This window comes from Plectropomus leopardus, chromosome 3 (genome assembly GCF_008729295.1).
Source record: "Plectropomus leopardus isolate mb chromosome 3, YSFRI_Pleo_2.0, whole genome shotgun sequence".
Lineage (NCBI taxonomy): Eukaryota > Metazoa > Chordata > Actinopteri > Perciformes > Serranidae > Plectropomus > Plectropomus leopardus.
In genome coordinates this window covers 23,613,320-23,638,466 of record NC_056465.1, presented here as the reverse complement: position 1 = coordinate 23,638,466, position 25,147 = coordinate 23,613,320, and the positions used below count along the sequence as shown (strand labels likewise).

Here is a 25,147-nt window from a genome sequence, read left to right as displayed (position 1 = left end):
TTGACAACATACTGTCAGCAGATCAAATTAGCTCTCTGATTAATAGCTACACACTTTCAGAGAATAGTATCAAGAACAATAGATTGCATGAAGGTACACAGTGAAATAGACGGTTCTTGCAGCTATGTTTCATTCGGTAGCTACCACTCTAGATCAAAGAGTATATAGTGCGTTGTGTGAGCCTCGCCTGATGATAGCAGGAGATGAAGATGCTTTCATGTCTGCAGTGCAGGGCTCTTAGTCACATAATACAACAAAAAGGCACAAAATAATGACAGGCAATATGCAACTGGAGTCTCTTACTATGTGCGCCTTACAGCACATGATTGTGTACCTCACTGTGCGCCTCAGTGCCGTGCATGAATATGTTAAACTTGATTATATGCCTTTAAATTCAGTATAGCTATGCATACATCTTTTTGCTTTTGTTTGTGCTTATTTGTACACCTACATGTCATTTTGCATAGGTATGTTAAGTGAATTTTCGCTTCTCTGACGTGCGTGCGTGCATGCACAGAAGGGAGAAAGGCAAGGTGAAATTACATAGTGGGGCCTTCAGGCAGGCCACCCGCTTGAAGTACACTCATTTTCTCATCTCACACATTGAGCAACCTGCTGCTCCTCAGGAAACAAATAATGGCTTAGTCATAACACCTCGCCAACTCACCAAAGAGCTACTCACCAGAAATAGCAGTGATTTTATCACTGAAAAACATGCCCACCTCCCTTTACAATTTATGTGAGATTGTACAAAAGCTCTGCCAAAAGAGTGGAGGTGGGTCCAAATTGGCCCCCAACTCCTCACTCCCCCACCACATGTGGTTAGTCTCTTAGAGAAACCGGATGTTGCACTGTGTTATAAAGCGCAGTGGTACCTATTCAATCTGTAATGACAGCTTCAGGTGTACAAGTGCACACACGTTCAGTATTATATCATTAACAAACCAAAGATTCTTACATTTATATACTTCTAATGAATCCCGTTTGGGGACAGTGTTTATTACAAGACCTCTCCCATTATTACATTTACATAATTTTATTAAGAAGCCCCCTTTCATCGCTGCAGAGCATTTTCTTAAGTCGTTACAACTGTTGTAGAATCTGCATAACTGGCACTGTAAGCAGCTGACGAATCAAAGGCAAATGAATATCTAACCTCATTAAAAGGCCATTATGAAGAGCAATGCATCATTTGGGTTCTCAGTTTTAATTGACAATTAAAATATATAAGTTAATGTATCCATTAAGCTAATTGATCAGCACAAGGCTGATTTTTCTGTTAGCTACAACCCCATTAGAGGCTATTTATCATGCATTTTTTAATAGGTTCTCTATCTAGCTTCAGATGCAGTACTTTTAAGTTATTTTTCTGTCATTTTAAAATACCAGCAGAAAGTCTACCAATCAGAGATTTTGGACTTTTCTCAAACTGTCTTCTTAAAGGAACTACAGTGACCATTTAACAAGCAACTATGCCAGTGAGTCTGCAAGGTATCCCAGTTTTGACTCGAATCATGCCAGTCCAATCAGATTTGCCTGTTCAATACGAATATTTCGCTATTCGTTCCTTTTTTTTCCTGTTCAAAGTTTGAGAGTTTGAAAGTGGGACATTAAGTGTGACAGTAACATTCACGTAATATAGTAAACAAAAAGCTACACTAACAGGATCGACAATGTGCAACAACATTTTTTGCCGACACAAGATATCAAACAAAAGTCAGACACTGTATATATGCTGTGAGCTGTAAAGTTGCCACTTCTAAGCAGAAGGCAGAAGATAACTTTATTTCGGGGTCTTAAGGGGCACAGCCTGTCCTCTGCCTTGTCACTGCCTCCATGTGTGTAGATCCCAGTTTTAAAGAACAGCTCACTCTGCAGCAAAACCTGGGGACCAAAATGTGCCCAGAAGCACACAGCACACTGACTGGCAAAATCAAACAACAATTGCTCGACTTGAGGCAATCCTAATCACCTAACGGGTGATTCAGATCTCTGACTTTCAGGGGCCAGACCTAATATATTCTCATATATTACATATTCATACACACACTAACACTGCGTAACACGGTCAAAAACTTATGATGATCTACACCCACACTGACTTCACGTTGTCTTCCAAGTAGGTTTGCAGCGTTTTACTCTATACTGTGATATGAAATTTATCATACCGTGTAAATTTGCTTATCTACAATATTAAAAAAAAATGCAACTGGACGGAGAATCTCAATTTTTCCATCTTACACAAACCTCCATTTGAAAAATGAGTTTAAGTCTTTGATTGAAAAATTTGTTCAACCAAAACTAACCCTTCTGTCTTTAGTCCTTTGAAGGGTCATTCTGACTAGTAATAATAATTCTATAATACCATGAAAATATCGTGAAAATCTCAGATGTTACGAACCAACTTCCAAGCAGAATGCTGGACCAGTCTCCTTTTGCCCTGTGCACTAAACAGCCTTACAGCACCATACCTATCATAAGTAACTTTTCTGCCTGTACACACACACGAAAGAGAAAAACTTTCGCATACTCCACTACTATACCTTAATCAAAATATACAGAAACTGTAAAAATAAATATTATCAGAACCCTTATAATATCTTATACCAACATAGGCATTTTTATCAAATATAAATAGGTGCTCAAGTGCTCTTGGACGACAAATTATTCCTGTGACGAATTTACGTGGGACACATATATTAGGAAATGTTTCTGATTCGTCCAACAGCATTTCCATAACCATAACATGTTATGCATTGCACAGCAGCAGTATAACAACTTTAGATAGATGACACTGAAAACTACTTTTACAGGAAGACTTGATCTTGAAGAAAATTTAAATGTGTGGCTAGAAACAACTTTAGCAATATCACGTTTTGCTTCATTTTTATAAAGTACTTTGTCTGGTGTTCTAATAATGCAATGCAGCCTGAGCTGGCCTTATCCTTGTATCCCAATAAGACACCGTGCTAGGTTAAATGATGCTGAGCCATTTTAAACTGCTTCTAAACTGTGCTTAACCGCGGTGTACTGAGCCGGAACAGAGCAGGGCACTGTGATGGTGTGATCCAAATGCAGGCAGCATGCAGGGCTGACCCTGCTGGGGAGTACTGAGGTGGACAGGGCAGGTGTTGTGACAGGCTGAAGCCAAGCTCACTGCCTGCTGCCTCTGCATGCATACTATAACTTACAGACGGAGAAACGCTTACAGTGGTAACTGTCTATACAATTCCTCGTTCAAACATATGATAAAGGATGGAAACTGACTGCAATCTTCATCTTTACAATGTTCACTAAACGGTTTAGGAAGTACAATACCCTCCTAAGCACATGATGCATTCACTGGTTGGCTTCCAGCCACTCCACTCCTCACTATCCTGTTGCGAGGATATACTTTTACTGCTTGTGTTTGTTGGTATGTGCCTCTGCGATTGAGTGATTACATGTTTACTCGCGCATGTGCGCACATGTATGTGCATTCGTGGGGTGCATTGGCATCTCTCTCCCATCCGTGCAGATTCCAGGCAGTCTGCCGGTGGCTCCCTGCTGTTAGCTGCTCCGTAAGCAGCCTGGAAATGGTTGGTGGAATCCCCTCCTTGAGCTTCCCTGATGCTGTAGGCAGATGTCTCCCTCTGTCTCCCCTCATCTCCCCGCTCACCTGGGGACTGATGCCAGCCAGCGAGCCTCACTCCCACCCTTCTTCCCTCCAGCCTGGAGGCCCTCAGCTTTGCCAAAGAGGGAGTGAAGAAGAGAGTGGGGGCGGGCAGATATGCCAGAACCAGCCTAAGCTCTCCATGCATACAGCATACACACAAACACATCATTTACACATAGCAGCTGCTGAATACCACATTCATCAGGCCTGAAATCAAAGTAAATACGTTATTACGTTTGTTGCTAGACTGTAATCCAATGCTGACTCACATGTGTGCATACGAACTTGTGCACACGTCCACACACACACAAATATAAACACACAACCTACACTGAGGCTGCTCCACTGTCGCACAGCGTCTATGGCTGCCAGTTTGGCCCCATTTGGCTGCCTGGACTACTCTGTGAGTGCTAAGTGTCTCGGTACCATTAAGCACCAGCCAGCCCATCTCGATTGCCCTGCATGAGGGCTCTTCTCCAGCACACTTCATTGTCAGCTAACCCTCTGGTGGCTGCGCTTATCGAACCTCACATTTTTTGCTTAAGATGAGTCAAAGGGGTGAGGAAGGTGATAGGAAAGTAGAAGGCAAGGGTGGGTGACATGGCGGATGCCGACAAGGAGCGTTACAAGCAGCAGGCTCTCAGCTGTTGCACCTATCTGGAATTTCAACTGTCCGTGTAAAATGTATTTATGCACCTATGAATACAGTAACAGTTTGACATTTTTATGATTTCTCATATTTATTTGGGGGAAAACATTTCATTCATCTGCAAACTGTACACTACTGGGTAATTTAGAGTACACCTTATGGCCCATCTCGGTTAACTGGAAAGACATGAATTTTTCACTTCAACTCATTAAATTAATTATGTTTGTCACATGTTCTATTTCACTTCATTATTTGTGGTCTCTTTTGTGTGTACACCATTTAATGAAGAAGAAAAGCCAAAAAGGATGATTTTGTGAGTTATATTTAAACTGCCAGACTTAACACCTGATGTCAGCCGAGAGTCAGAGAGGAGGAGGAGAGGGAGGAGAGGAGGGTTAGTTAAAAATAGCAGTAGTCTCTCCAGGATGGCAGGTTTTTAATTAACAATAGAGAGCGTCTGATAATCCACAGTTAATCCAGAGGAGAAGAGGGAGGAGAGGAGAGAAGAAGAGAAAATCATCAGCTGTTTGATGTTAGGACTACAAGTCCCTCCTGGCCCTTCCACTGCTCGCTGCTGAGCTGTTCTGTGCTGTGATATCCATAGCCCAAATGTATTTATTTTGTGAAACAGCCATGCTCCATATTTTGTGATTCACTTTGTCTCTGACTAACCGCTGTCTGTTCCCATTAGCGTGAATATGTGCATGCCGCTCCTCTTAAACTGACTGGGATTCTCTTTGTGCTTGTGTGTGGCGTTAGTGGATAGGGGCTGTTTGTTGAAAACTAGCCGACTGAAGGCCCTGATGGCTGGAGGCGTCCGCTTAAAGTCCTACGCCTGTTGAAAGGCTTGATCTGTCGGGGAAACACTGGGAGATGTCAGGCCTGCTTCGCACTCAAAGGGAGTCTGCTATCTAAGACACTTTGAGCTTAGAGGGAAATGGGGGTGGTATTTTTTTTCTCTCTCTTTTTGTACAGCTGCAAAGACAGTAACAAATATGTTGTTTGTACATTGTCACAGCCCAGGCTGAGTTAGCTACACAAAGAGGGAGGTCACACAGGATTTAAAGAAATTTAAACAATGATTTATTATCACAACAAATACATTGTGAATTAATCTATAAGTTTAGGCTGTTTGTGGTTCTGAATGTTTGTGTGGTATTGTGAAGGCAGAGCAAACACAAAAATGAAACCGAAAAAGGGTGAATGGTGATGGTGAGAGACAGAATAATGATCCAGCCTAAATAACTTCAGCCTGGCGTGCCAAAGTACAAGACATCAAGTTGATGGTTCTGCCCATCAGGGGGGTCAGAGGTTGTCTTCACGTACCATCAGTGTGTTCAAATACCCATACTACCATACTATTTAGTATGCATGAAAAAAATATAGTACATAGTATGTATGTACGATATCCTTTATATAACCGGGGCTGCATTCAGCCCCCGGCAAAACGTAGCAAAACATTTATTTAAACTGAAAGGGTTGAACACCCGGTTGTGTTACACAGGCACACTGCCTTTTAATATGAATTCGGCTTAATAAAAAGAGGCTTTATTAGCATGGGAAACCTACATTTACATTGTTAAAGCAAGTATGAACTAAAAACAATAACTGCATAAACAAGGAGTAAAGATCTCCCAGACTGTGGTTTAAATACACATCCCTGCTGATTGGGTACACCTCCGACACACCCACCTATTGAGTGAAACCACGCCTCAAAACCAAACTGTTTCACAACGTTTTGAGGAAACATGGCATTAAACCTGAAAGCTGTAGCAAAATGGTGCACGTTTTGAGCATGAATGTGCCCCAGGTAACAGTCTCTTCAAGATTAAAAATCCTTCTTTCAAGAGCGATCTGATCAAGAGGGCAATGCAAACATTGTTACAACAATTAACACAAGTAGACAAGTCCAAGTGCCACACACCACAAATTAGCGACACAACACCCAACTAAAATGCAATACAAAAAAAAACTGTAATACATAAACATGTACAATTTTCTAAAATTATGCCAGCAAAAAGTTGAGGAGCTGTCACACTGACAATGTGTGCTTTTGTCTCAATTTTTCAAAACTGACTTAAATCCTCTCACAGTAAGTTGTTCTTTAGGTCGTACTGTAAATTAGCATATTTAAAAGATTTCTTGCCTAGTTCGAACTTTAAGGACCAGTATCTGTTGAATATTGTGAGACTGCAGGCCATATTGATTGTGATTTTTATTTACACATGTATGTCTTAGGGTTGCAATGGTATTAGGTTTTCACGGTATGACAGTGTCTTAGAAAATATTACGTTTTTCCGCAGTATCACAGTTTTACAGAAATGTTACTATTATCAGTCAGTATGGCCCTTAAAGTACTGAAAACAGAAGGGTTAGTTTAGGTCGAACAAATGTTTTATCAATATTATTAAGACTTGAATTCATATTATTAATGGAAGAATGGGTAAAGAGTCCTCCCTTTTGAAAATACCTAAAAAAAAGGTGAGATTCTCTGTCCAGTTCCATTTTTTTCAATACCGTAGATAAGCAAATGTACACGATATGATAATCGTCAACTTTCATATCATGACATACCTCAGGACATACCTCAGGATACAGGATGTCAAATGCAGTATGCCCAAAGTATCAGGATGTTTTCCTGCATCCGAACGCAGTTTTAAGTATACAAGCCAGCTTCACTTTTCTGGCTATTCTTACCCACAATCCTTTACTCAGATGAAGATACATTACAATGACTGAGGCACAAACAGACGACAGCTCATTGACAGCTGACAGAAGCAACAATAACTATAATCAATCAATCACAAACAATCCACTATTTATGCAGTTATAACTTATTACATAAAACTACACATACTGCAGAGCTGTCACAGCTGACATGAGTCTCCGGCGAGCTTGGTGCATGGTGTTGTGTTGTGTCCCCAAGGTAATGTTAAGTGACAACATTAAGATTCCAAAAGCATTTGTCTTTTTACTCTAAATTTTTAAACAAATATATGTGCAAGAGAGTCAAAGTGAAAAGCACAATGTCCAATAATGATAAAGAAGTATGTCCCAACTGTATTATTATTTGCCAGAGCTGAGTCAAGTTTCAAGGAGAGTTTTGAGTCTAAATGATGACATTTTGAATGCACTGAGACATCTATCTTGAGCAACTTAAAATAAATGCGTTAGCAAAGTAAATTCCCTAAAGCTCAGAGATCACCAATATAACAAGCAACCAATAATGAGAAGTATCAGAGTCTAGAGACACTCAACAAGATTATTATTATGACATGAAATATCTGGTAGAGATGTTTTCTTTTTATTTGCTTGGATTATTTCTTCAATGATCATTTGCTATATATTTCTTTTTTAGCATTATTCAAATTAAGTGGTAAAAAGGGTCTCTTAAAGGTTACTGTACACAGAGCTGGAAAAGGGACTGTCTCATTCATCACATGTTGTAAAGTACAAATCTGCAGGGCTGTGGCAACAGGGCAGGCTTCACGACACATGCTTGACAAAAGTCACACAGATATTCTTGACGCTGCAGGCAAGAGTCACTGTGATCTTGTCAGTTGTGATGAAGAGATGTTGTAAAGGAATTTATTTTAGAGGAAAAGATGTATGATATCCGAGAGGGTGACTATGGATGGGAGCAAGGGCGGGGTATCATTTTCTAGGAGGGACAACCAGGGATCAAACTCTGGTCAACGAATCACACCGCCGTATTACTGAGTAGTCTACATGTAGACTATAAACGCTTTCAAAACAAAATTCAATATTGCAAATCATGACTCAGTGTGAAATATGCACAAAGTGTTTATCCCTCTCTTCTAGTGAGGGGTGTCTCTGTCATCCCTCAAATCTTTAAGATTGGATGATGAGTAGAAATTAAGATGTTCCCTTGTTGTCAGTGAGCAAATTGAAGAACAAACAAATTGTATGGAGAAACATTTTAAAAGCTTTTCTTTCTATCTTTCTGGCATTTCAGGACAGAGTCTGGGCTACGGCTTTGTCAACTACATCGATCCAAAGGACGCAGAGAAAGCCATCAACACGTTAAATGGACTCAGACTTCAGACCAAAACTATCAAGGTAACTGACACCATGTACAGACAAACAAGCCTAATTACAACACAGTATTAAGTATTTTCCGACACCTAAATATTATAAAAGCATATGAAAAGCTTGACAATAACTGATCACATCATATTATTTTGTAAAGTTGTGGATGTCACGCTAAACTTAACTTACAAAGCTGATTTTTAGGTAGTAGCTTATATGCTAATTACTTCCTAAATGTCAAAATGTAAAGGTGAAATTATACATATATATCTCTGAGTGAAAGGGAAGAAACATGTCGATCATCGCATGCTATCCAACATAATTGAAAGCTCTGTTATTGAATTTGAACAGCATGACTAATGTGCAGGTTTTTGGTAGTCATAAGGTAAATCTGATACATCAGTGCCAACACTGCAGTCCCTCCTCCAAACATGTTTTGAAGACTAAAATTTAAACCCAACAAACAGTTGTTTCCGCCACATTTTAACATCAACATGTCAGTCTTCCCGCTGATCTTGTTTTCTCCTCTACTGTCGTCCCTTCTGTGCCTGCCGATATGTTGTTGCTTTAAGCTGGGCAGTAATCTGTTGCTCTGTAGTAATCCCTGGATTCTCAGTTTCTGTCATCTGATCTAATCTAATCTAATCTAATAGGATAGGATTATCCCGTAGCTGTGAATAGGAAATCCCTGTGAGAATCCCTCTATTCCCGGGACAATGTACTCTGCCTGGCCTGGCCGTGATTCAAAACAACATCCCGGCTCTTGTCTAACTTATACCACAGAAAAAGGAGCCAGACAGAGAGTAATATGTGGTTTATGAGGGATGAGTGTAACGCTTGTTTTCTGCATGTGTTGTGTTGTGTTGTAGTGAATATGTGTGTACATTTTGTTTTGTTTGGGGTGGGATCTGTGGTGGTTTGATATGTTTATGGTGGGTGGATGAGTGTGTGTGTGTGTGTGTCCATATGCAAGATTTGGACATTGCAATGTAGTCATTGAGCAACAACTGCAGATCTCTATGGCCCTAAAGACTGGGCGCACTTGCTTGTGTGTGTGAGAGCGAACGCATCAGCATTACAAAAGCACTGCTCTTAATAATATGAGCAAAACAATACAAAGCAAGTCAGAAAACATCATGTTTTTTATGAGGACTTAAATGAGGCAGTTATCCATAGTCAGTGTATTACTTACAGTAGACGGCGTTTAGCACACCCCCAGACTGGAGAAGCAGGCAGGAGTACCACCACGGAGGTTTAGCCATGTTCTGCTGTGGATGAGGGCAGCAGGAAAACATATTTTAGCCACCTAAAAAACAAAAACAAAGAAACAATATTAATTAGGTGTTTGCATATTTAGAATATTTTCACAACTTTTCCATCAGACAAGCCTTTCCAACGGGCAGCTGAAACTCTATGCTTCTTCAAGCCACCAGACTCCATTGACACAAACAGTAATTTTACATTGCAGAACACAGGAGTTGCTGATCTATTGCTGCCTTAATTGGATTGGATAGTTATTTTGGGTTATTGAGTGACTTTGGTGTTTAAAGGGTTAGTTTGGATTCACTAAAGTCATGCAGTAACCCCAAAAACTATCCAATCGAGGCAGTGGTAGACCAGTAACTCGTGTTCTACAAGATAAAATGATTTTTTGTGTCAATGGAGTCTGGTGAATCTGAGCTATGTAAACACCAAAGTCACACAACAACACAAACTAATTAGCTAACCGATCAAGGCAGCAGTAGACTAGCACCTCATGTATTCTGAAAGCAAAATTACTGTTTTTGTTAATGGAGTCTGGCTCTGGGGCGTGCCAGCTGCCGTCTACTGTAGTAGGTAATACACTGACTATAGATCAGTACTCATATAACCCCAGTTCAAAAAATCCAAAATATCCCTTTAAGTGTAGGTAGTCGTTTTCAAAACAAAGACCGGAAAAAGATGAAGGTCATTTACATAGCGTTAAAATTCATCAGGTCTTTACTGAGTCAAGCAGTCTAAGTTCACAGATTTTCACTCTCACACTCTCATGACACAAGAGGTTGCCTCAAGTTGTTCCTGAGATAAAGGCGGTCTCCATAATGACAGAAGACAACTCTGCATCTGGCGCTATCGCTCTTTCACACTTCATTTCCTCCCTCCCACTACCCTCGCTCGTTGCTTTCTGTCTCCACAACAGACTGAAACACCCTAAAGGTAACAAGGTAAATTAAAAGGCAGCACGGTAATTCTAAAATTAAGTTTGGCGCTCTTTCATGTCACACCCTTCCCACTCTCTGCCACTACACTTGTAAGGAAACGCTTGGCCCAGAGATTCACATGCTCTTGGGCGATGTGTGTCTCTGTAATGTCTTTGAGTTGGTTTCGCTGCTGCAGTTTCCTCCACCATGACACCTCAGATTTTGTCAGCAATGGCTGAGATGCTGCTTTCCTTCCGAGGTGTGAGGGGAAGCAGCATGCCAAAGGTGAGAAGAGCTCACAGTGACATGCATGCACATTATCTCGCACACTTTTTCAAACTTTCCTGCACGCGCACTCACACACGCACACACGTGCGCACATGCACACACACACACACACACACACACACACACTCCTGTTGTTCACACACGCACCACACCACACTCGTTCACAATACCGCTCACAGCTTGAGGAGGTGTTGATGGATTAGACATCTGGAGTTGGCTGACAAGGAGAGAAAATGAGGGAGAGCTGCACAGAGAAGAAAAGAGGAGCAAAAAGCAGCAGAATCTGGAAGAGAGAGAAAGGTTTAGTGAGGCAGCGTGCAGGAAGGAAGCAGCAGGAAAAAGATCCAGGCGGCGAAGGAGAGAGATGCAGAGAGGAAGAGGAAGACAGAGGAGCTGAGCAGAGAGGCCAAAGAGAGGAGATGTGTGAAAGAGAAGTGAGACATGGGGAAAGCCAGCTGTTCCCAATCCCATTCTCCTACCGTTAGAGTTCAGCAGGATTTCCATGCTGTTGCTCAAGGATATGACTGCATATCCGCCATATTTGCCTGACTTTAACCTTATTTGATGGCTTATGTCTCCACATGTCAGAGGTAATGAAAGTACTGTGAGGAAAAGCTGCTCCAGTCAGCAGTAGTAGTAACGGGATTTACGCAACTTTCGCTTGAGCAAAATCGGGTCTGCACATGAGGATGTTGGGGACAACGTATGACAAGTGAAAGTTCACTGGTAGAGCTGCTTGGAGCCACACAGTACTGTATAACCAGTTACTCAGTCCTTACCGATTGTATGATTAAAGATGAATAATGTATGTGAATAGCTGAAAAAGAGCATTTAGAGATGTATGCATGATTTTAGACACGTGCATGAGGATAAGTGTTTTTGTACGTGTGTGGAAATGAGGAGGACGAGCAGCGTGTGACAATGACAAACTGTGTGGGTGGGTGAGTGGTAACATGAGGTAGTCTTTTTGCTCTCTATGTGAGATTGCTGTCCAGGAGAGTGTTGCAAGGGCAAGACTTTAATGGATTTTATGTGCATTTGTGTTTTTGTGAGTATGGTGTAGTTGTGTACGTTTTTGCATGCAAGATAAGTAGGTGTTTAAAATGATGATGTGATTTTTGCTGAGGTCTGTACCAAATAAGCATGATATCTTATGTATTGAATATGATTTTTCGGCCAGGGCCTCTCTGTACTACCACAATGCTTCAATTATAATGTTATGTTGTGGCACATTTGACCTTTATCAAAAAATGGCAGCTCTTGCATTTTGGATATTGCACTCTGCCATATTGCAGTTTCAAAACTATATAGATTTATCATGTAGCCCTAAAGATGCACCCTAAATCAGAAAGGACTCCTAGTATAGTGGAAACCGGTTACAGTTACTGCTTTTATGGATCAAAAAGGACAGAATCATTTCAACACAAATGCTATTTAAATAATTTGCTTAAAGAAATCAAACATTCATACTTACAGTATTTGTTTGGGTGTTATTATACATGACAGCCCATAGAAACAACATTCAAAGCTACAGCAATAACACAGCAGCAACCTCCGAGGCTGAGAACTGAAGCCAGTGCAGAATTGCCAAAAACTGCAGTTCCTCAAATGGCCACTTGAGATTGGCCAAAAAACATTCCCCATAGACCCCCATGTTAATATGCCAAAACATGAAACAGAAGTCAACAGAAAAAAACCAGTTTGGGTCTCTAAAGTTAATTTCAACATTTATGTCAACAGTAGGGGGAGTGATTTTTTTATTTAAAAAAAAAACCCTCATCTAATTACATTTTATTTAGGCCCAAAGTTACGCATCTTTAAATCAAGCCCTTGCTTTTGCACAGCTCCAACCTTTCACCCAAATATGGTCAGTTCGGGCCCAAAAAAATAAGATGGGAAATTCCAAACTCAAGGCTTCAAAATGACATTTCAAAAACCAATGGGTGACATAATGGCAGCTACATGACTTAATACAGTCTGTAGAGGTAACTTATCTGCTTCCAGCTGGCTACCTGAGGCTGGTGCTGCATGCACACTGAAATTATGATGGAAAAAAAGAAAGTCATTTTTTCTCAATAGGAAATGTAGTCTCATTGCAACAAACTATCATAAACAAGCCAATGAAATGCAGCAGTAAAACATGGCGTTCCTTAACTCAAAAAACATGACAGATATGGAAAACAAATGCACACAAAGAAAGCACCTGTTGTTGAAGCCATCCTCATTAAGTGGATTGATAATACGCAGCCACCTAATGACTGTTTGAAACAGCTGTATGTACTGTATTTTGAAATATTGAAAACAATTTGGTAAAAAGCAAAACGTATTGATTTATATTCATGTAACAGACACATAAATGTCAATTAGATCATAATCTGCGTGACTAAGAAAAAGAAAAAAAAACATCCATTTTGATCATTATCCAAATTGAACTGGATGGATGTGATTACTATTAGTGGCTTCCACTGCACTAAACTTTAAATGCAGGGCAGATGCTCTGCAGTGGAGATTATGTTAAGGGTTTTACTCATACTGTTCACCACCTTAATAAAACTAAACTGTTAAATCCACTCTAAGATTTTTATCAAATGCCATTTATTCTTGCAAATCCTACAAAGGCTTTTGGTTACTTACTATTAATGTGTTAATTAAAAAGCTTACTGAAAAAAAAAAGATATCTACAAACACAACATTAATTCTTACTTTTTTATTCATTCACATAACACAGTATAGTGAAATCAATGGGGTGAATGAAGAGACTTTTTGGTCAGACTCCTAATACTATTAATCCTGTTCCCCTGGGTACCTGAGCTGTCCTTTCAAGTAAAACACCTGTGGTTTCTACTCAAGGGAACAAAGTTTCCTCTGCCACCCCCGGCAAATGACTCAAGTGTTATCTCTCCAGTGTTCTAAGCAGCTAAATCTTTTCCTGACAACGATAATCCCCACGGCAAGGTGTGCTAAGAAAGCACAGTCACATTTTACTCCCTGTGGATCCAATGACCCGTACCCCTGCCCATCCAAAACACACACATACAAACACACACAAAAATCCTTGTTCCTCTCATGCTTTAATCTTGTTTCGATTTAAACCCCCTAGGATGTTAATGAGTAATAAAGTACCGGAATCCTAATTTATTTATACAAGCCCTGAGACTCTGTTTCTTCTCCCACAGGTGTCATATGCACGACCCAGCTCAGCCTCCATCCGTGACGCCAACCTGTATGTGAGCGGCCTGCCCAAGACTATGACTCAGAAGGAGCTGGAGCAGCTCTTCTCCCAGTACGGACGCATCATCACCTCCCGCATCCTCGTCGACCAGGTCACAGGTATCCATGGGGCAGCGCCTCCTTTCTCTTGACACTTTCTCACAGACACCTATGATCAGCCAGACACTAAGCTTGCACAAGCACATACTGTGTGTATACAGTGTGCCATTTTTGAGAACACTAGCACCGTCATATCCATAATATTAGGGCCAATTTGTGCCTCTTACATTATTACTATCAGTACATTTCTGACTGCTTTCCAGACACAAAGATAAAACCACTTGTTGCAGTTCTGAAAGTGTTTCCAGAATCCTTAAACACTCTTATGCACATCTAAATGAATAAATATCCTGTGTATTGCACAATACATTCTTTTTTACCTGTTGCTCAAGTAGCAAAATATTTTCTGCAGCCAAACAAAGATGGCAGCTGGAAGTGACATATTTCTCTGTGCATGTCTCTGCTGAAAGTGTAAAATAGCCAACTCCAGTGTAACAGTAAGTATTCAGGTCATTGTAGCTCCATGTGTCTGTCCACAAAGTGTTAGAGTAGGGATAAAAAAAAATCAATACAGCATAGTATTGTAGCAATATCTTATCAATAAACTGATGCCAAGTATGGATTTTTTATACTATAAATTATTAATATTACAAATGTAAATTAATATTGTGATAGCCTACTAGAATAACAAAATCAATTGCTTTTCCACTTGACACAATTTGCTGCAAGAAAAGTGATTAAAGTGAGACGAATAGACTGAAAACTTATCTTATTAGATAAAACAGATGTTGACAAAGTTTTCCTTTGAGGATATAATCTGTTTCGTGATAGTGTCGCATCACCCAACCAAACCTCGCTTCTTTCTCCTTTGCATAAAAGTAATGTAAGTAAGTGAGCATGAAAAGCATATAGTATGACAAAAAAATGACGTACTAATTCAGTGAAGGAAGGAAGTACTTAAATGGATATTGGAGAATAGAAAACGGACAGGATATCAAACATCTATGTATAGGAAAGGAATCACGGTCTACTAAAATAAGATTGATATGCAACATCTTAGGAAAAAGTTTGCACTAATATTTTAATAAATATATTTCAGCCACATTGCCCAGCCCTGTTGTCCAACAAGCATTGCCTAGTGACCTCAACAGGCAAATTTTCTGACCGAGGTCCCAGCTGTGGACGCCGTCGTAAAAACAGTGATTACATGAGAGACACAAGCTGCGTAAATATACATGCTCAATTACATATTCCACCACTCCAAAACATAGGATTGAATCACATCAGTCCATTGTATTGCAGAAGAAACCCTCCAGCGTGTCTCTTAGATCCATTTCAGGGGTTGTGTGTGTGCCTACAGGCTGCACCCTGCTCCAGTGTTATGTGCAATGTGTACTGATGAAGCAGAAAGGGAGCAGCATGCTGTAAGCCACACTCATTTGCCTAAGCAGAATAAATCACTGCTGGCGGTGAAGTGCACGCCTGTCTATACACACTGAGCAGAGGAGGAGAGGGAGCGAGAGGAGAGGGGGAAGCAGAGGAGAGGAAAACAAAGGAGAGGAGAAAAGGAGACAGGGTGGAGTGCAGGAGAAAATGGAAAGAAAAGCGAGTAGCATAGGGCGTAGATGAGCAGAGACGTAGGAAGGAGAGGAAATGAGAAGTGGGAGGAAGCGAAGGGAGAGCTAGGGAGCGGAAGGGAAAGGTGGGGGGGAGACGGGGCTATTTCTACCCTCATCAACACACATGTAGATGAAGTCGGCACATCTCCTGCGGATCTGTCTTTACTAACAGACCTGTCATACCACCATGCTACTTAGACCCAGGGGACTCCTAACAAACCAACACAGTCACGCAACACACAGCAAGGACACAAGAAACATATGTGTTCACAGCCACATGCACATCTCTGATTTTTAGCTTCCCAGCTCAGGACACACGGCATGAATAAAGAAAATGTGAACACAGGTGGCGCTGGTCACAGGAAGGCAAGGCTATGATGCATTGGTTGGGTTCACAAGAGACTGAATAATTCATTGTGTTCATTCTTGACTGGCACAAGGTCAGTTTTAAAGTGGAGCGCTCTCACGAGCATGTCCAGATAAAGTGCTGCAGCCAATTCACTTCAACAAATGGAAATAATATAAGCATCCAGATCCAAAGGAAAATTAGACCAGTTTAGACCATTTTATGCCACAGATATATTGTAATAGCATAATAATGCAAGTGTAGCCTTTCAAACCTTAAATTCTTACGAATTGTTAAATAAAAAACATTTAAAATATATTTTAAAAAGTAATGAACAACTTAATATTAACCAAAAATAGATTTATAAAACTATAGTGCCTTTACAGGACTAGCCCAGAAATATTCACATGTTGGCACGTTATGCAAAATTTGACCAACAAAACCAAAACCAAGTGATGCGTTATGACTAACAGACATGCTTAGAGATGCACCAGGAATACTGCAGGTACCTCCGTAATCTGATGGGTCTGCTGCCATCAGCTCGCGGCGTTGAAAGGTTTACTAGTGGATTTACAGAGTGGACAATAAAGTTGTTAAAGGTTAAAACTACAAATGACAGTCTTTTTGGCCCGTTACCAGGGGTTAGCAAGCTAACGACTACCAGGATTGAGCCTTTTCACTCCAAAAGTAAAGCTGCAGGCTGCTGCTTGTCTTTTGAACTGTTGTTTAATTTTTCTTCTAACTTATGCAGGTACGTGTTGGTGGAGAGATGTAAATTTGAGCATTGCTATACCCAAGTCTTTTAATGGATGGGGAAAACTGCGCTTTTTATTGCCCGTATATCAGTGGTTCCCCCCAGTCAGGAGGTCCAGATTTCTATTAGTTCAAGGCCCAAACATAATAAATTACAAAATAGTCAACTTAATTTCACAAAATACATTGGCTTAGAACACTAATGAATGAAACATATTTCCAGATTAAACATAAATGGCACTTCGAAATAAAAGCTCTGTGTCAGAAATTCCCAATACTGTGTTTTTCAAACTCTACACATTCGCATGTCACTTGCTGTGTGTTCAGAATGGACCCGGGACCCACCAACCACTGCTGTACACAATGCCAAACATCAAGTTGGCATCAACAACAAGTCAATAGTGTAATTATCATGACAGGCCTTCCACAGTTTCTCTATTTTTAAACATTTTCCAAGGGTGTATCAACAGTATACTGCCCATTTTTAAGCAACTATTAAAAATTACAACATGTCTTCTAATTACACTAAATTAATCTAAACACTAAGCCTAGCTGATGTCATCTTACGGGGCCAGTAAAATGTGCTGTTGACCCGTCTTTGGTGCCAGGTGATTCCACCTTTAAGAGCAATGACAATACTTTCACAGAGCTGGTGATGTCAACTGACACAAGGACAATGGAAAAGCGTTAGGCTAAGTGATGATTTTGAACCAAAGCTATCAATACTAGACGCACAGTTTCGGTGTATTTATCACTGGTCAATACACTGTTTTATACATAGAGCAGGAGGTGTTAATCACTGTTAGCCTGCTAACACCCTCGACTACATTAATTGCTGTCCTCACTACCACCCGACCTACTGTACCTGCTTTAAAGCAGAAAAATACACAAGGATTCACACAAATATGCACACACACACACACACACACACACACACACACACACACACACACACACAATGATAATAATAAGAGATGTTCTGCAAGGTGTTCCCAGAGGGTTAAGGATCAGCAGGAGAAATGTTAATGATCAATTAGATGTAAGAGTTGCTGGTGATTAAAAACATGGAGGACTTTAGAAGGGCCCTGAGAGTAGCATGCCGACATCATTGACTCATCTTTTTCTTCTCGCATTTACTGTACAGGCACACAAGACATACACACCCACACACATACACCCTCTCTGCCATTAGGAGAGAAATGGGCTGCAAATTAAAACTCTCCTGTGACTGCCAAAAATATAAGCACAGAACAAGGAAGGAGAGAGGCAGAGAAAGAGGGAGACACAGACAGATTTGTGTCAGACCGGTTTGTGGTCCAAAAAGAGGTCCAGGTAGTCGGCCTAAGGATATCTTAATGTCTATATTGTGCTGGTGACACTGCTTAGAAAAGTCCCTTGAGAGGAAGACAATTGGCTCGTTCGAGATTAACTACGCCTTGAGGGGAAAGTGGACGAGATTAGGCGACAGCAGCAGGGGGTGGAGACAAAAAACAAGCAGCTGGTTTTCAGCAGACTTCAAACAACATACAGGAAGTTAAAGACATATTAACATCCAGAGAACTATCCATACGTAGTTTGGACCACGCCATAACCTTTGTGATTATTGCCGTCAACCGCACAAGATGTTTGCAGGTTAAATATTCATTACACAACATGAGACAAATAGCCTATAATCTAATGTTAAGTATTACATTTACACAAAAATACTTGGTGTATATGATCAGAGCCAATCAGCTCTTTGATCAGGCGACAGCAGAGGTTGGATTGAGTCGTTGTTTTAGAAGTCTTTAGTAGGTCTTAAGTTTTTGCACTTAGATCTTATGTCAGGTGCCAAAATCAAGACAGGCAAGTTCCAAGTCAAGTCCCAAATCCTAAACCTACATTTTAGTCCTATAATGCACTCTTTATCAAACATAATGCTATTTTAACAACAGCTGGTAATATTTATTTATTTATTCAATTTATTATAAATTATTTATTTCTTAAAAGAAGTTTGTTGAAAGTTGGTGCGTCTTCATATGTGATTTTTGACCTGCTCTTTTGCACACTGCAATTAGCGCTCAGTAATGTAAAATCAGTTCTTTTTGTTTCTCTCCTCCAACACGGCTGGATGCTGTCAGGTATCACGTATTTAAGTCAAAAGAGTCCGAGTTGAGAAGCAAGTCTCTTTTGATTTTATAAGGTAAAGTCTAAAGTCATCAAATGTGACTCAAGCCCACACGCATCATGCCCTGGGTGTTGCAGTCGGTGGAGAGCAACAGCAAATAAAAGTCATAAAACTGAGGTTGCTTCAATTTCTTGAGGTTACTGCCGATTGGAGCACGACACCAGAGCAAGTCGGGATCAAGTCGGACTCAAATCTAACCAGCATGCATTGTGCAGTGATAGCAGCTGATTGATTCTGCGCAGGCCTGACTCATCTCAACTGAGTCTAATGTTATTAGTTTTACAGTTTCATTTGTTACAGTTAATTTTTTATGACTTTTAAAAACTTAAATGTTCTTGAATTTAATGGCATATTGCGTGTTGTTAAAATGACATCATTATCATGTGGTGCCTTGAAGTCATATCACAGGTCATCAGTGACTCACCAGTGACTTCCCTTATTTATTGAATTAGAGATCTAATCAGCGGCCGAAATCCAATTCACTCAGTGATTCACTGTTTCTACTGAACTAGGGACTGATTTGAGACACACCCTCACATTGTCCACAGAAATAGAGCAGGCCTCAGAGACGAGCAACGTAAAGAGAGAAATACATTGAAAGAGCAATGCCACATACTCTGAAGTTGTTGAAGTAACGGATGTTCTCCAGTGACCATCAGCAGATGGGCTGATGATCCCTCGCTCCTGCTCTGCTAAATTGGGAACATGAAGTCTGTTCTCTAAATGACCTCCTCATCAACAGGATGCACCCTGTAGTCACTCTTCTGTTCATAAAGGCAAAAAAAGAACTTTAAAAACATCACTGTTAGCATCATTCACAGTCAGCGGCAGCAGAGACAAAATCCACTAAAACTGCCAAATTGCCCCAGAGACTCAGAGAGCGAACACAGCATTGACTTGACAAGGATATCTCGCCGTGTCTTCCTCTATCCCTCGCCCTCCTCTCTCCCTTCCTCTGCCTATCGATTCCTTCTGAATGGATAAGCATATTTTGTCTCTTTATCTGTGCAAATAGTGCTGGCCCGATTCCCTCTCTTTGCTTTCTTTCTAACCTTCAGGGACAGCAGCTAGGCCGTGATCTTGAGCTCCGACTGCTGGTTTAGGCTAGCCTCCATTTGAAACAGATATTATATCAGAGACAGTTCTGGATCGATACTTGGCTATTCCTAGTTCTTCATCCCCAGACCTGTATGCGAGCAGAGGTCAATGCTTACCTGATCAATGCCTGCAAATACAATCGATCCACATACTAGGCTTCTACAAACGCTTTTGTCTCTGATGTGAAACTAAATTGCTGCTCAGTGTGTGTAAGGATTGGCTGTGAAAAGGCTGATGCCGAGTTCCCTTCATGTGGGATGGAAGGTAGCAATGGGAAAGATTCCCATGGCAACAAGTCGCAAACGTTCATGGCATCATGCAACTCAAGATGGTGATTGCCAGTGTTACTAATAACAAGTGTGTTTTGCACATTGAATGAATAATTATCTGGCATTGAGCAGTTGTGTGATAGGCAACTTGTTCCTGATCAAAATAGCATTAAATTAAGGTTCAGTTACCTTGAAATTTTGCTGGCATGAAGCATCCATCTCTGAAAGCTTTTCGGATACTTTCGTATCATTTATTGCCAAGTTTTATTCTGGATATCGGAGCTTTCAGAAAAAAAAGGTCAAGACTCGACAAGAAACATAACATTACACAGAAGTTTATTGCACAAACATACAGCATTAAAAAATATGCAGCCAGAAGTACATGATGTGCCTTTTAAAGTTGAATTCATGTTTATGGAGGTATTGAAAGTGCGCTCGTGTCGTGTTTGGTGTGCGTAACGTGTTAATTTGGATTCCGTGATCAACACAGGAACAGTTACTGACACTGTTGGAGGCTATAAAAAATGTTATTATGTTTACATGAAATAATAATGGCACTGCTGACAAAGCTTTCAAATTACTTTCTTTGTGACTCACCCCTGTAAAATTTAACCAAAGCTGTTTTAGTTTAGTGCAACTGAGAGATCACTTTTGCCAGATAACTCTCAAATAAAGCTAGAAAGCACACACAGCTGTTGTAACTTATAATTTGATAATTTTAGATGAGGAGCGAAAGAGACGCAAACAGATGAAGTCAGAACTGTCTTCAGAAAGTTGTACATTTGTTATAATATTCTGCAGCAGCCTGATGCTGGATGCATATAGTATAGGATACACAGTATGTGTTACTGTGCATAATGAGACTGCACTTTTGACTGGATCTTTTCACGTTAGAAGTTGCAGATTGGACTCACATATTTGTCCTACTTTTATACTGTTTTCCACCAAACTTAGCCTGCATGTGCAGTTTTTTAAACACAGAAAAATCTGCTAAAAATAGGCAATAGGCTCCTTTTCCTTTTTCTAGTAGACAAGTATACCATTTTTTTTTTTCTGGTGAGTCATGTTCAGCGTCACAAATACGTGGGAAAAATAGCAGCATGAAGGCCAGTGAAAGTGTTACTGTGGTTTTTATCTTGTTTTTCCTTTTATAACAATTACTAATAAAGTCTCTCATTCAAACTTAGAGTTAACTAATTTTGAATAATGTTTGACTGCTGCTTGGATGATGACAGACAGAATTTGTGGCTGAAATGACAAAGGGTTGCCAAGGTTACCACAGGAGACAATGAGAAAAAATTAGTGTGTCCACCGAGGTGTCATGTTTCCATTACTGCTGACTGGAGCAGGAGCTGATAAAAACATGTGACTACTGCAGAGTCATTTTTTGGGAATCAATGCAGATTGTAACCATTCAAAATAAAGACAAAAGCCAGATGTTTGTAGGTTTTAGGGTCCAGACACACCAGATAGACATCAAAGAACAAGCGTGGACGAAGCTGACTAATGCGTCGCCTCACATTGCCTGTGTCTAGCCAAAAAGTTGCACATGAACACATCACAATGACTATAACCAATGGCCAACCAGCACATATGTTCTGCGCCTGCATGAGAGGAATAATTCTTTACTTACTCTGTAATAGGCATTTAAAATGAGAAACTGGAAGACCTTCCCAATGCTAGTGAGCACATTAACAACACAATCCAATGTTGAAAGAACAAAGCATATTTGCTGTGTGTCAGTGAACAACAATACAAATCATCAGGTAACATTTCTGCTAAAAAGCTCAATGACCAAAGATAATAGCAATAGCATAGCAGTATGTTTGTTCTGAACTGTCAGTCATTTCATTCAGAGACAGGCTCTGCCATGTCGATTCAACATGCTAAATCGGCAGGAAAAAGCCGTGAAAGACAGACTCAACGATGGCCCACCACTGACCGGCCACTGGCTTGGTGTGTCAGGGCCTTTGGTGGTTTTTTTGTCCAGTGGAAAAGGGGCTGTAGGGATTTTATCATCTGAAGGTAAAGCTTTAATACTGTCTAACGTGGATTGTGAATAGTGGTAAAAGTTATTCAATAATCTGCAATTCAGAGTGATTTACTGGCATTCTCTCTATGTATTCACATTGAACTTTATAATTACTATCAGTTGGATGTGTTAAATCAGATTTGTTTATTTTATTTAGTATTATTCTGTAGCATTTAGTTTGCTCCTACTGGTGAAATCAGCTAATTTATCAACTAGAAAATCATGTTTGTGTGGGTTTAACATTGAAAACAGATGAAGCTCTCTACTCTCAGTGCGCCATCAAAGCCAATTTTCACTAAAATACCAACTTCTCTCTGCGCTGCTGCCTCATCTGCATGGAGCTCCCGTCTCTTTTTGCCTCTCCTTCCACCTTTGTGCCATGCCTGCTGTGCTGGGTACAAAAATACCAAAACAACATGCATTTCGAGGTCAGGGAAATGCCACTTCGCAGTGCTGCCTGTGCTCGTCTTTCCAGTGAAATAAAAACAAAGCGCTACAAGTCTTCTCACAAACCTGCATGGCTCTACAGTTTGGTTTCTTCTTGTTCTCAAGACCGTTCATGTTTGCGCTTTTTTTTTTTTCTTGAACAAATTACCCTTCCTCTGTACATTTGGTATGTTCTCTCCTCTCTTGACTTGAATAATGGATGTTCCCCTTCAGACTGACACCGCACTGAATCCCTGTTCTCTGCCTGTCCAGCAGTCAAGAACAGAACGGTCAAGGTAATACGAGCAGAGTGGTGCACCCTCTAGGTGGGATGACTGCAGCCTTGACTCGTACTATCGTCTCTCTGCCTTTAGTTTTTTTTCCCTCCCTTAATCTTTAGAGTGCAAACTGCCTCTGCTGACACACATGCACACGCAACCACATACAGATATGCACATCGATACATGCAGCACACACACATTAGACAGATGGTTGAAGCTCTGCTCTGACAGAGGCTAAAGCACAGGGCACCTCCACTCTTCAAAGTCTTTTCGTCTCTCCTCTCGCTGCTTTTCCAAACGCCATCTGTACCCAGGCACACTAATGTTACTTAATACAAGGACACTGCATTTTTTTTCTCCTCATAATTAGAAGATAGCGGGAATAGTGTTTCTTTCTGCCTCTGCCATATAAGTTCTTTGGAAAGGCAAGTATTATCATTTGATACAGTTGCCACAATAAAGCTTCTCAAGTAAGAGATAAAAGTATGGGAGATGGAGGTGGCGGAAAACATTTTAAGATTTTGCTTCTGTATGCGTGCATCTATCTTGGTGTATGGGGATACAATGCACAAGATGCACAAAACTGCGTGTGCTCGAGAACGTGAGAAATAAAGCGTGTGTCTTTCATTACCCAGCAGCCAGGTTTCTCAGCGTTCTCCTCTCTTCTGGTCTCTCAGAGGAGCAGTCATTTCTCTCTGTCAGTCAGTCAGTGTTTGGGGAAATGATAGCGGGTTTTAGAGAAAGAGCAGCTTTGTTTGGGCAGGAGCAAGCAAGAATAGCACTGTTTCCTTTCATCATCATCCTTTTACTGTCACCTCCTAACATTCTCCTCTCTCACCTTCTCTCCTTTTGTCCTTTCCTTCCTTACTCCTCGTTCTCACTCTTTCTCCTTTTCATTCTCGCCTTGCACCCGTCCCCACCCCCAGCGCTCGCTCCTCCCGCCTCCCCCCCCACCTCTCTCTCCCTCTGTTTCCCCCTCCCCAGATTGAAGTAGCGTGTTATTAGTAAGGCAGCCAATGTGCCTGTCGGTGTGTGTTAGGGAGAGATAAGCACAGGTAGAGAGAGTTACATAAGCCGCTGTTGATTACTGTGGAGGAAAGGGAGAGCAGAAAAAGAGAGTGAGAAGAAGAGAGGGAGAGAGGGAGAAAGACAGATTGCTGTACCTTAGTAAGTACATTGTGCTCTAATGTTGCCTGTATGGCTGGCTGGCAGTTGATAAGTGGCCCAGGCTTCTGGGGCTGGTTGAAAGGACAGTCATTAGGTTGGACTCCCTAGACTGGCAGCTTGCTTCGTAGATTGCAAGTTTGTTTTTGTTATAATGTTTAACTGGAGAAAAATAGACTCTCTTCAAGGTTTACTACATTAATGTGGCATGACAGAGTGCTGAGAAAAAAAGCAGTTGAATACACTTCAAGCATGTGGATTCTTGAGGCAGATTTTTCATTTAAAACTAGTTCATTAATTTCATCTGCAAGTATTTTTCCCCCCAAGATAAACATCAGGATAATGTTTAAGGAATTGTTAATGTTGATAATATCCTTGATTATCCTTGATTTTGGATAAATGATACAAAGAAAGCCAAAGCCTGATAGAGCTTGTTCCTCTTTGCCAAAGACCTCCATTGTTGCCCAAGAATTAAAAACCCAACAAGCCACACCCTCATACTGGTTGACATGTTCATTCATTACTGTCAACAAGGGCATTGTAGTTTATTTCGAGTCAATCCCACATACACTGTCCTGCTGCTCTAACTGCTCCTAAACTTAGTTAACATGCATTTACCTGCAATTGAAAATAATCACTGATAAATGCACTATTAACTACTGCACTACTATGCACTATGAACTTTAGCACTTGTTTGGATGCCACTGTTCATTCAACATATCAACAAATCACTGCCCAGCCTCCCACATGTTAACATGACTTTTAGATATATATATATTTTTTTACAATTTACTTCACTGTAGAGCTGTGTGCCCTGTTTGCTTTGCTCAGCATCTCCTTGCAAATGTTGAACTTACGGGCTTACTTATGGGCTTACTGACTAAATCAGGCAGTGCCAAC

The 25,147-nt window shown here is 40.6% G+C and overlaps 1 protein-coding gene across 6 annotated transcripts in view; it reads left to right on the top strand.

Moving 5' to 3' along the window:
• Positions 1–25,147, top strand: part of elavl4 (ELAV like neuron-specific RNA binding protein 4) — a 91,996-nt gene that overhangs the window by 50,810 nt on the left and 16,039 nt on the right. For all 6 annotated transcript variants that reach the window (XM_042513803.1, XM_042513796.1, XM_042513773.1 and 3 more), the window contains 2 exons: positions 8,281–8,384; positions 13,999–14,152. In XM_042513803.1, coding sequence (XP_042369737.1) covers positions 8,281–8,384; positions 13,999–14,152 — 258 coding nt within the window. The remainder of the gene's footprint in view (positions 1–8,280; positions 8,385–13,998; positions 14,153–25,147) is intronic.